Source organism: Dromaius novaehollandiae, chromosome 2, assembly GCF_036370855.1.
Source record: "Dromaius novaehollandiae isolate bDroNov1 chromosome 2, bDroNov1.hap1, whole genome shotgun sequence".
Classification (NCBI taxonomy): Eukaryota; Metazoa; Chordata; class Aves; order Casuariiformes; family Dromaiidae; genus Dromaius; species Dromaius novaehollandiae.
Window position 1 is genome coordinate 130,065,271 of NC_088099.1, and position 13,304 is coordinate 130,078,574.

At 34.9% G+C, this 13,304-nt stretch overlaps 1 protein-coding gene across 5 annotated transcripts in view; it reads right to left on the reverse strand.

Annotated features, from left to right (window-relative positions):
• Positions 1-13,304, reverse strand: part of C2H8orf34 (chromosome 2 C8orf34 homolog) — a 191,392-nt gene that overhangs the window by 65,201 nt on the left and 112,887 nt on the right. For all 5 annotated transcript variants that reach the window (XM_064507424.1, XM_026115237.2, XM_064507425.1 and 2 more), the window contains one exon: positions 1,134-1,219. In XM_064507424.1, the coding sequence (XP_064363494.1) occupies positions 1,134-1,219 (86 nt within the window). The remainder of the gene's footprint in view (positions 1-1,133; positions 1,220-13,304) is intronic.

Below are 13,304 nucleotides of genomic sequence, written 5' to 3' on the forward strand. Positions count from 1 at the left end.
CTCAAGAAACCAATTTAAAAAACTTATCTTTAAAGACATACTAGTTACTACTGCTGACATATGTTCCTTTACAAATGAAAAGAAACCAGCAAAAGATCAGATTGCTATCGTACCTAACAGCACTAAATAGCAGACATTTAGTAGAATAATTAAAAATAATAAAAGCTGGTTCTGATTTGTTTTGCTTTAAGTAGTTGAAATGGCCATCAAAACCTCTGTGGCTGCTGAAGACTAAATTGCAAATCAAATCTTCCTATTGACAGACTTTGCTGGTTCTGTCCAGCAGTAAGGGAACAGACTGAAAGATGCATCTTTTAGGAATCTCTGGCCAAACCTCTATACTTCTGTCTCCCTTCCAGTGATAGCTAAGATCAATTTCAACATCGTTCATAGGAAAGCAGGGCATTCTCTCACAAGATATCCCTTAGGAAGGACCTTTTCCATTAGATTTTTCCTCATCCCCATCCAAATTATTCCAGGTGTTGCTTTGTTCAAAAAACAGAGCAGAAACTGGAACAAGGCTGAGTGTCCTGACTGCTGATTAGCACAATATGTGATTAGGCTTATAAAAGGAGAAGAAATGTTCTTTAGAGCTATCGTATAAACTCCTTCTTAGTGTGCTTTTGATTCTTGTCAGTGGTACTCAGAGGGATCGGAGAAGCATTTTTTGATACACAGTTTAAAAACAGAGGAGAAATTCTTTAACTATTTTTATTTTTACTGTATACCATTTGGACCCTACACACACACACACACACACACACACACACGCTCTCTCTCTCTCTCAAATCAAATGTTCCAAAGACCACTCTTTGGCAGCTTGCAAGGAACAGCCCATGTCTACCCTATTAAAACTTTCTTACATACAAAATAGCATGGCCATATACAAACTGCCTACTAAGAATGATTCCTGATCCAGGGCAGCTCCCAAAATTTGCCTTGAAATTATCTGGGAATGCTAACTGGCCAAGGCCAATACCGTACTCGGAACTCTTCTAACAAATTTGAAGTGTAAATGATTGAGTTCAAATGCCCAGGAACATTCTCTGGAAGTAAATCTTCTTATAGCCTCTACTCTTCAGTCTAAGTTGCTGGTGGTTGTGTTGGGCAGAAATATGTAGTATATAACTTACCATCAGAGTCTGATGTTGCTGGCTCAAGAGTTTGAGATACCACTGAGACATCTTCTGGTCTTTCTGCCAAGTTATCTCCTTGCAATCTAAATTATGAAAAATTGAATAAAAACATATGTAATCATATTCCATAGATAAGACACAGAAGGAGGTTAGCTCTGACTATATACCCTACTCACAATGTGCTAATTAAAAAGCGTAGCTTTGTTGAAAAGTAAGCATATATGGTCCAATCATATGCAACCTCATATGCAACCTATTATATCATTTTGGATATCTAGTAATCAAAATTATCCTCTAAGAGTCAACTGAATCCTAGCTTATATACTTTTGTAAGATTTATTTTAATAAAAAAGTGGGCTTTAAATGGTTCCATGTACACAAGAAGCTCGGCTAGAATCCTTCACTATATTCAAAAATATGTTAATAGAACAGGAAAATACATGCAAGAATCTTTCCTGCTTTGTTACTTTTTGAAGAAAAATTCAGTATTTTTTGCAGGCTTGGTCTTCAGGCTTTCCCCCTGCAACTGCTGACTGCAGTCAACGCCTTGGCAGCACTTTACAAAAATACTCCTTGTATCTGTTCTTTTTGAATGAGTATCCCAAGAGTGCCATCATCCTTTTTCAGAGTCCTGTGAATCCGGAGTGCAGATCTTGCTCTGAAGAAATGGTTTGTAGCTCTTAACACAATATAACTGTCATTTACAGAAAGGTTATCTTAAGTTGAATTTATTCAGACATGAAAAGAATATGAAACATGCAAGTGAGTTTTGCAGAATCCAGGAATCATAAAAATGCACTTAAGTAGAACCTTGGTGAAAGAAATAACTCACATCTTAAAAAAAGTTCCTCTTACTCTCCTTTCTCACTATCTGCAGCTGTTTTACACTAAACTTTGAATCACCCTTTGAAACCAAACAGAACCCCCATATCTGCCCTATCTCATTTTCTCATTTTATGATTCTCACAGTCATCATATTCAGATATTAAAACATTTCCTTGTTTGTTTGATTCTCAAAAATAATGTATTTTCCTAATAATTACTTTATTTCCCTTTATCACCTCTGGGAAAATTTATTTCCGACAGAAAGCTCAAAGTAAATTCATGACTCTTATCTGAGGAGGTGATTCCACAGAAAACAAAATTCCTTAAGGCAACAAAAGTGTAAAACTTAGAACCTGTAAACCTAACTTTGAAAATGATTTCTGTGAATCTTTTATAGATCTATAGCTCATGTATAATGCTCTAGTTACTGACTCTTCCCTACCTAATTTGTAAAACAGGCTCTTCTAAGAATGACCATCAAGCAGAAGCAAATAACATTGTATCATTATCATAAAGATATTGAAGTAGAGAGAAACCAACCTTCAAATGCAATAAACATGCAGAAGAGGAATGCCTCAATAATTATATCATTTCCATTTGCATAAAATTCACCTGTCCTCCTTCATTACATACAAACACACATGCTTACTGTAAACATATATTCAAGCTTATAAGGATATATATGGAATCCCAGGAACCAGAAGTGATGTACCCTTCTCTGCAAACATGATGGTAGTTTACCTATGTTTAATTAAAAAGGAAAATCACCCAACCTTCTCTTCTCAAGCTGCAGTCATAGAAATAGGTAGGAGCTTCTTCTTTTGGGCCAACAGAATTTTCAAGATTTTGTAAGACATTCCCGTTCTGAGCTTTCATAAATCCAAATCCCAGAAAATCAGACATGAACAACTGAAGCTCTTCTCATTTTATTCCTGAAACTACATACATTTAAGTGGCCCAGCTGCCTAACAAAAAATATGCAAAAAATTCTCTGCTAAATGGGTATAGTCCAAAAATCCATTTCATATTTCTCTTTGTAGGAGGAAATGGGTGGGTGAATTGGGTCGGTGGGTGTATGGGTGAATGAGAAGTTTGACAAATCTGGACTTCATTTTCACATGCAATTTTCAACTTATTTAAGTATTTCTTACACGTGGATTGGTATTGGAATAGATTCTCATGTGACTTAAGCAACAGAGAGTCACAAACTTACTCTTGCTCACCAAGAGAATGCTATTATTAGAACTATTCTGATCTCTTCTTCAAAAGTAATACTATTCACATAACACCTCCACAGTAAAACAAAAAAAATTCTTAAGAAATAGACTAGATAGAAGCATTCATCTAGAAGAGCTTCTGAAGCCTTTAGAAGCAGATTACATATTCAGAGATATATTTTCAAATCTATCCTTGCTCATTCTAATTTCTTCCCAAGTTCCTTCTTGTTGAACATATTCTGAGGAAAGAGTGTTGCACTATGCTGCAAATGTCATTAATGTTGGAAGGTCAAAACTATGAGCTCCACTTATCTGGTTCCTGGTCCTACGAATGCATTTTCATCTCCAAATCTTTCTTGAGGAATAGCTGCTGAGAGGAGTAAGTGTAAACTCCAAAGTAGACTTGATTCTTTATTGCACAGATAGAAATCCCTCTGGCAAATAAACGTAGAGTGATATCAAATTGCTGAGTAGATCTTTCCATCCATTACTTTGGAAAAAGTGATTATAATAAGAGCAATGTATAAAAGAGTCACATCTCTGTTTGCAAAGCAATCTAAAAAAGTCAAACTTTTCCAGACTGGCTTTGAAAATCTTCGCTGTTTTTTCAATACTTATTCTTTTTCCTCTTAACTTGATATCTTTTGAAAGAGCAATGTTTGCACAAGTATCTAAGACTTATCACCTTCTAAAATAATTGATATGATTTGCAAGTAAGTAGCCTTTATCTACTATGTTAATTATTCTATTGGTAGCAGTGCAATATTTGAAAGTAGGAGTAGCTTACCTAAAAAAATCTGCTCTTTTTTCCTGTCTGAAAGTTCAGCTATCTTAAGTTATCACTAAAAAAATGAAAAATTACTTCTACATGCACAAAGGTGATACAAAACAAATGTTGCAGTTTTGATTAAGCAACATGCTTACTTAAATACTCCTCAGTCTAAAGTTAAGTGAATTGCTGACCTGGAGCACTTCGAATGATCTTCTTTCCTAAAATGCTGACTATTAGAGATTATTAGAGAACTGTGAGTATCATCATGATGAGGATTACAGTACAGTCCACCCATTTTACCCAGATGAAAAAGGCCTAAGATGAAACCATTATTTGGAGCCAATGCCATGCTTTATGTTGCATAACCTCTCACCAATTAGACTGTGTGAAATAACCGATGAAAGGCTTCATTTTGAGTAATACTACAACCTTTTTTTTAACATCTGCAAAATTTCCTTGGCAATTCTGACTGTCTTGTAACACCTCAGAACAGATTGTTACATGGTACTACAATTACCAACAGTCTTACTGAAATGCTTGTAAATCCCTGTGATTACAGAGGTGGAAAAGAACTGAGGCATTGATTTCATCCTGCTGCTAGTGCAAGAAGCAGTACCCTAGAGAAGTATCAGATACTATTCCCTACTCTAGTTTCATTTGCTTCAAAACCAAGTGAAATAAAACAGACTAACGGCAATAAATGTTTCAACTTGTATCCATTTTCAAGATGACAGGATGTTCCAGGGGAATTTTACAGGGATTAAATATGAAGCATTTAAATATTTGTTACATGAGTTTAGTATTAGGCGCATTCTACACACACACAGGTGGGCTAAGGATCCAGTGCAGATCTGCATTTCTTGCCTGGTAGATGAACTCTGTTGAGGGCTGTCTGGTGGAGGTCAGCTGCAAGAGAGACTGATCAAGTGCTACTAAGTCACAAACTTCTGTTGTGACTAGCCATTCAGAAAGACCCATTCCTGCCTTCACAGAAAGGCTCTTGTGCTCCTCTGGTGGAATATCTTAATATAGGGAATGCCTCCAGACTACCTTTATTCCCCTTCCTAGCCACCCCCTCATTCTGCCATCCTGTTTTCAAATGTACAATAACATCCCTGTGGCAACCACACCAGCACTATCAACAGAAAATACTGGGTGCATCATATCTTTCTTCTAACATTAGTTAGCAGCTGGAAAGAAAGATGGTACCATATGAGCAGTTATTCTGCGAGACCAACTTTGCTTCGAGCTTGAGCAGTCATCCAACCTATCATTCATTTCCAGACAATACACTCTGCTTGAATTAGATGAGTCAGATTCCTCCATATATTTGTATAAAGCAAAGAGCATTCTATCAGTACTAAAGAAGGAATGAGCAAGTATGAATGAATACATGCCATAAAGCTTTTCTAAAGTCACGAATGAGATTTCCATAGCAGCAACATGTGCCCCAGTAGACGACTTTGAAAACCTCAGACAGCCTCCTTTATATTTTCTGAAATTTACCAGTAAGTCTTTTTGTTACTATAACGCTTCATACTTAGTGATGCCAAAATATTACACTTAGAGCTATCTATGTAATTTTATCTAACTATAGCTATAAAGAAGTAGAAACAGGAGAGGATCCCTATGTAAGGAAAGTCTGTTCTATGCTATTTGAAATGGCATCTGCTCTTTCTAATGCAGTTCACTAGGACATATTTCCTAATGATCCTTTCTTCTAATCAGTCTGATATAACTAATATTTTACAGAATGCTTAGACCTGATATGACACCATAACAAGGTAACAAAGCAGGCTGTAGATTCTGCAAAACTTAACATTAATTCCTAATATATCTGTTCAGTTCAGGAAGTGGGTCCACAGTAATTAGTAACAACTGTCCAGATGTTCGTATACTACGTGTTCTCACACAGCTTTACAGTATGCTCATCAAATTGCAGGAAAGTCTGAAAGGGTATGGAAATACATGAAGAAAAAGGAGGAATGAAGAAGCTTAGACTAATCTTGCATTATTATGACAATGAATATCTTAAAAGAACAAAACCTTGTCATGGCTTTGGCACAGAACAGCCTGAAGCATTAACACAGAAAGATTTTTTGAAAAAAGACATATATTTTCTGGAAATACATGAATATTTTGGTCATATTGTTCATTGGTGAACATCATTCCCACAATGTTAACAGACAAGAAGAAAAGAAAGTTACTTAACAGAAATAATTAAAAACATGTAGCCACAAGCAAGGTACTTTTTAACATCACGGCCTAACTAGAAGGAATACAGTATTTTGAACAAAGAAATGGAAATGTTTTTGATACCTGAATATTGAGATATAAGTTCTCTACTATTTTTTGCTTTGTGTAAATTACTAATTAAAAGTATGTATGTGCATCACAAATGCTAGTGTCGGTTAAAAGTTGTCCTTTGAGAATGCTTTTTGTGTGTGTCAAATTGAATGCTAAATAAGAGAGGAGATTCACCCTCAGAGGAGGGTTGTGGTTCATGTACAGCCAGAAGAACTGGAACAATGAGATTAGTACAACTCTGACAGGTAACCTGAACTACCCATATTCCACAAATATGTCTTTTCAAAAAAAGCAGCTAACCAAATTCCCATTCTATTCCTTCCAGAAAAGAAGCAAAAAAACCCCAAACCAAAAAAGGGTTGGTATTTTTGAATAAGATTCCTCCAATACCCAAAATATACAACTTCAGACAAATATTATGAAATTACTGTGCACATGGCTGGCCTTTAGATTCTGGGAAGTGATTAAGGGACTTTTTTTCCTTTTAAGCATAGCAAACTAGATGGACAAATCTGCTCAAAATTCTGATATTCCTTGCAGGTGAACAACAACAGAAATTTTGAAATTCTACTTCAGCAGAAATCCCACCAATCTGTTATTTCAGGACAATAAAAATGTTTCTGTTGGCTTTTTCAGTAAGCAATAAAAGTTGCAATGGGGGCTCCAAGAGGGTTAGGGCACTCCCCAGGAGGAAGTGGGAAGGTACGTGCCTGAGAACTACAGCCCCAGCCACTCTTCCTGCTCTGCCTTGTGTCAGCTACATGTTGTTGAATCTGCATAATTTCTGTAAAATATTTTGGTTTCTATGGAAATTTTTGGTTTTCTATTACTTCCTAAAGAGCACACATTTTCTTGAAAAATTCCTGATCTGCTTAGCTGGAGATTCAGCTGACTTATTTTAGGTAAACATGGAGAGAAGTAGGCAAAAGTTTAGCATTAGTTCCTACAGCAAAAAAAGCAGTAAAGCTGTTTTTACTTTCACCCAAGATCAGTGTATGCTTTTAAGGTTACAATGACAAAGTTCTCACAGTCTAAAAAAACCAGGCAATGTTACGTTTGTATTAGAATCCCAATTAAGGGAATTTTGGTCTGTTGAATCACTAATTTTGCATAAATTATTTCAAAGTAGGTTAACCATGCTCTTGAACAAATCCTAATGAATATTTCAATGATTTTAACATTTTTTTCTTAAGAAGGAATTATTAAAAAAAATCTCACTTTCTAAAGTAGTTACTAATTTGGTTCAAAAAAACATAATACAGACTTTGTATTATGTTACAGTTAAAGACTATTGAGAATTTATTAACAAAACAGACATAAAAATATCACATGATGATGTTTCTCTGGCAAGCAAAAGAAATTTCAGTCACAGATTAGGAGAGGGGTAAGTTGGACTAATATATATATATATATTTTTATCATCTGCTTCCTTTCTGTAATTTAAAACACTAACCCTTCATCTGACATGTCTCTCTGATATCAGTGGAATACAGACCTATAATTGCCCTAAAAAAAATGTACACATCATTCCAGGGAAGTTATAGCAACAGAGGTCAGAGAACCAAAGTCTTGAAAGCCCCCACTTGCTGCTTTTAGGTTACAACAAATGCTTTCTTTTACTTTTCCCTAGCAATCTCAACACCACACAAGTAAGCATGCTCCAAGCTTACTAATCATTTCTTGTCCCGACTTGCCTATAATATGGTGAGTTTATTTCACTCTTTGTTCCCAAACCTACTGATCCAAATTCTGATCTCATGTATCTTGACTTGCTGTCTCCACAAGTTCCACACTCAGTTACGCTAGTGTGAAATCCAAAGCTTCTCCAGCACCTACATATAATGCCAGGAATTTCTGACCTACTCCATTTGTTCTACTAATGTCTTTTACATAAATAAAACGTTAAATATGTGCCAGCAAAATCCTTAGTGCATTCACAGGTACAGAGGCAAAAATGTCAGTTTTCTGGTACAGACTGTCAGTTAATATAATGGTAAAATTATCTTAAATAATAATTATTAAATAATATACAGGCAAAAGCACTCTTTTGCTAGTAATCCTCTCCATCTCCCTTAGCTATACTCTAGCTTCCTAATGAAGATTTGGTTTTAAAAGAAGTTTGTACAAATTTCTGATCAATAAACTACAGAAGAAAAATGCTTTAGACCTACAGGGGCAAATAAAATCACAGAGGACTGTGAATTCAGTAAGTAATAGGAGTGGCTGCCACTTCTCAGGCATAAAGCAATAATTGGAAAGCTCTGCAACATATCGTCTTGTTATATCAAAAAAAAAAAAAAAAAAAGAACAGTATGATAGCTTCTATTTTCACCATAGACTAAAATACAAGAAGCATCTCCATTAAACAGAAATGAAGCAAGAGTACTACTGGATTAACCTGCAGAACACTATCCAGGAAGGCAGATATTTCTAAAATTAAGTCTTAAGATTAAATGAAGAAACACAGATATTTAACAAAATTCTGAATAAAATCCAAGAAAATAAGTAACACATTCAGCATGCTCCCTTGCTGAGATATATAATTCCTTTAAATACATTTTAAACAGCGGGCAAAGCTTGCAAGAAAGTGTACTGTTATCACCATCCATTCTATCTATGTGAGATGTACAGAACTGATATTCTCTGAGCTACACTCTGATCTGAGGTACAGTATAATCTAAAATAACTCCATTTTCACTGATACTAATGGGAAACAAATCTGTCTCTTATTGCACTCACCTTCAAAAGGACTTTTATTTCTCAGTGGTTGCACACTGAAACACAGCAATTGATTTGCAAATGCATAGTAACCATAGTTAAAAATGAGTTCTAGTTGTAGTCCATTCTTTCTGCAAATTAAAAGTACTATTTTCCAGTCACTCTTCAAAGATTTTTGTGGATAGTGTACATGTCACCAGTACACAATTTAGAGCCATGTTTTCAGCTGGTAGCACTAGAATATTCACTTGCTGAGCAAAAGTTACACATTGACACAGCCTGAAAAATAATCTTTTCTGTGTGCTGTTTGCCTTTTCAAAACATCTGAATGCAGGTCTTTGTGCATTTAAATAAGTATATTCTGCAGCTATTTCTGAGAAGAACCAAAAGTAGAAATACATTTCCCAGAGTAAGGAATCCATAAAGAGACTGAATTATCTAATCCTTTTACAGGAAGGGGAATTAAGCCATTCTTATGGCAATCTTTTATCTTCTGCTGGCTTAAAACCATTATCTCACAAGAGAAAAAAATACAATTATTCGTTGGTCTTTTCAGACTTAACACTCTTTCTTCCCTGCAAACCATTTTTTCTAAAATTTGTAAAACAAGTGTGTGTGTGTGTGTGTGTGTGTGTGTGTGTGTGTGTGTGTGTGTGTGTGTACATTTAAGAGCTACATCAAGCTGCTATCCAGAGTCTCAAATTCTGACCAACAATCTTCCCCAAGCTCATGAGCTCCCTGCTATCCTTCCAGTATAGTTCACACCGAGAAACAACTGCTGTTGCTGATATACACCACAGTGTAGCACTAAACAGAAAGAATCTATGAACATTGCCATGGAGAATTAGCTTGCAAGGCACATATCAAAGAGGGCAAGGGAAAGAGGCGGGGAAAGGCTTGGGAAAACATTTGGCTTCCGAAGTTATTAGGAGAGGTTAAATGTGTTTTGTTTTGCACTATATAGTACTGAAGAGAAAAAGAGGTATCTTGATGATAACTACAATTGAAAGACAGGATGAAATAGTTTTTACCCTCTATTAAATGGGAAACTCTATAATAATTTTCAGGACAAGGTAAAGACAAAGCAGTATTAATCTCATTTGCAAATATGGTCCTATCCATCTCATTATTGCAAACCAAGACTGGTACACTCAAAAGAGATGAAAAGTCCTTTAAGTCAACTCTCCAGGACACCTGAACAGCATTTTTTGAATGTTTAGAACCTTCTCTTTCCAGTTCTTTTTTTTTTTTTTTTTTTTTTTTTTTTTTACAAGCAGCTTGAGATAAGAAAAAGGCAGTTCAGCTACAGTTGAACAATAGTTCTTAGAGAAGATGTTGTAGTGAGATGTTATTAATGCACAGCATCTTATACTGTATTTCTCCTTAATAACCAAAACCAGAAACTAATTCTCAGACACTGAAGTTAGAGTAAGGGTATCTTGGGGTGAATTTGGTGCAGTAAGTGCCACATTCCCAAAAACAGTCCTATCAAAAGAACAATATGTAAGTGTGTATGTAAAAGATGCAATTGCATGTACAACCAAATTTTATTTACACAGGCTACACATGTTTACAAGTACCACTGTCCATTTGCACAAACATATTCTTGAATATAAAGTGCCTCTCACTCTGAAATTGATGCTATCTGAATTATATATTGTTCCTTTAATAAAGATCGCACACAGCAGCATTCTAATACCTCCTACCTGCACAATACATGCACACATTTAATTTTGTGAGTGCATGTGTATATATAAAGTCATACATATGTGTATATACATACACATAAATGTTCATCTTCCTTCAAACAGAGAGAGTTCTTCCATTTTTCTTGTACCGACTGACAGTTGTTTATGTCAAAAACAACAATTCTACCCTATGTACACAGCCTTTAAGGAAATAATACAGCTGTTAATCCAAACTCAGTGGGAAATGCTTCATCTCTAAAAATATTATGTAACATGAAGACGCAGACACCTACTTTTCCTTTTTCAGAGAGATACATGCTTCATCTGGAAATACTGTTTTCTTGACAGCTTACTTAATTTTTGTAACAGAGAACGTTTTGATTATCACAGCATTTCATGGAACTTCTGAGAAGTCTGACATTAATGCTTGTTGGATTTACCTAGGAAGAAAATCTGGTAAAAAAAAAAAAAAACAGGAGGAAAAAAGTCTGTGCCTCCTGGGCTTTCTCACTGAATACTTGATATAAATCTCCTGTCTTTTATTGTTCCTTTCCCACAATACGGTTAAGGTTTTGAAAATAAAGAGACATTGCTCATTCTTTTAAAACAAATATTCATGGGGAGTTTGCCATTAAATTGATTAAGGTTTAGGATTAAAAATGAGAGTATCTAGTGCATTTTAGAGGTCAATCTTGGCTCTATGAACTCACAAAAATAATCTGAAATTACAATAGCTATTGTCTATTTTGCATATAGTAAGATGTTCAAAGGAAACACTAGTCAGTGAAGAACTAGGCAATGTTTACAGAAGAGGAAAACTCAGCATTGTTACTCTGTCAATTTAGCAAATTAATCAACTAACTCTTCAAAATTCATTTATGTTCTTTGCCTGTGATGACCCATTTCTTCTGGGTTATTCTTTTTCTTTAGTGTGTTCCTATTCTTTGGAAAGTACTCAAATAAATGTAATCGCAAGTAGAACAAATAAGGTACCAAAGTGGCATACCACTCCAAAAAGGAATAGAAAGGATAAAGTGGTTTATTTAATACTTACAAAATCAAGAGAAGACAAGAAAGACACTATTATGGTTATTAATGGATCAAAGCTGGAAAAAATTATCATTGCCCAGACTCGACTCAGCCAAAAAACTAAGTTAAGATTTTTTGACTGAATTTTTTTTTTCCATCAAAAGTAAGGCAAGACCAAAACCTTTTGCATGGAAAACATATTTACCGTGATTTTTTTTTTGAAAAAGAAACCACTAAAGATTTGCTTCCTAATGACACCTTTAGAAATGATCTCTTTTGTCACTGAATATGAAATACATAGCAGTGAAGGGGTTCAGATCCACATAATGAACATGTATATACAATGTACTTCCTTTTCCTTCTTTTTCTTTTTTTGTGATTTTTCTAGGTTTTCTATCTTATAAAAAATTCTAAGTAGCAAAAGGAAAAATACATTTTTTTTCTCCACAGTTTTTCAAAGTTGAAGGAAATTTTTAGAATTTACAGAGCACTAATATACAGAGTTTCATTTGCTTGTTTGCCACTCTTTAAAGGAAAAGATGCAAATAAAACCCTTGGAAAAATTTGATTTGTCATGATTAATGGCTCGGTAATACATTTTTCCAATACTTTCAGTCTTTAAAGAAACAACTTTTCCTTTTTTCTGTGTAGTGCAGACAAGTCCTACACTTTTCTGAAATTCACTGCATTATTCCACATGCTTCACATTCTCTGCCTGGTATCTGCTATCCCTAAACTTAAAGCCATTGACTGTTTGGGAGATACAGGATACGCTGGCACAAACAAACATGAGGAAAAATTCAGCTCTTTGAAACAAGAAGTCCAATAAAACTAAGAATACAAAAAAGAAACATAAAGGAAAAAAGAATGAAAAATAGTGACACAAGCCATCTGGAATGTTCACCACTTTCTCCTCTGTAGTTATAGTCACTTAGAAATAGTATACAGACAGAAAGCTAATAAGAAATGCAAGACACAGAAGAAAAAAACATATGTATATATAATCAAAAGTTTTGGTCAAATTTGAAGAAATAACATTCATGGCTTCACAACATTCTGTGTTTGAACTCCAATCAGAGAATTTTCCCCAACTAAGAGATTTCTGTACCAATGACTTTTAATTTATAAACATTTTTTTCTCTGGTACGTTGAAGTCATTTGGCCTCAAATTTTAGGAACACTAACAAAGCAAAAATTTTCTGCCAGAAAGACTGAGTCACACAGCCAGCCTTACCACTACTGGGCAGACCGACAAAAACTATTCTTTATGCACATGCATACAAAAAAACACACATATATCCATATCGATTCTCCATTATTCCATTACAATGTAAAGAGCCAAACAAGGGATCATATGGAGGATTTGAAGATTATTCTGACACATCTGTATATTATCAATTAATTATAAATGCAAATTGTATGACAGGATATCTTCATGTTTCCTATCTTTTTGGTGCACAACTACAGGCAAGACTGGCTGTTTACTTTATACGTTTACACATGTCAAAGGTATCTGCACAATGAAAAAGACAAAAAAACTTTTATAAAGACAATAAACAAGCAAAATTCAAAACCTGGGGGTGGGGAGTTCCCTGATACATTTGTGTTTAAA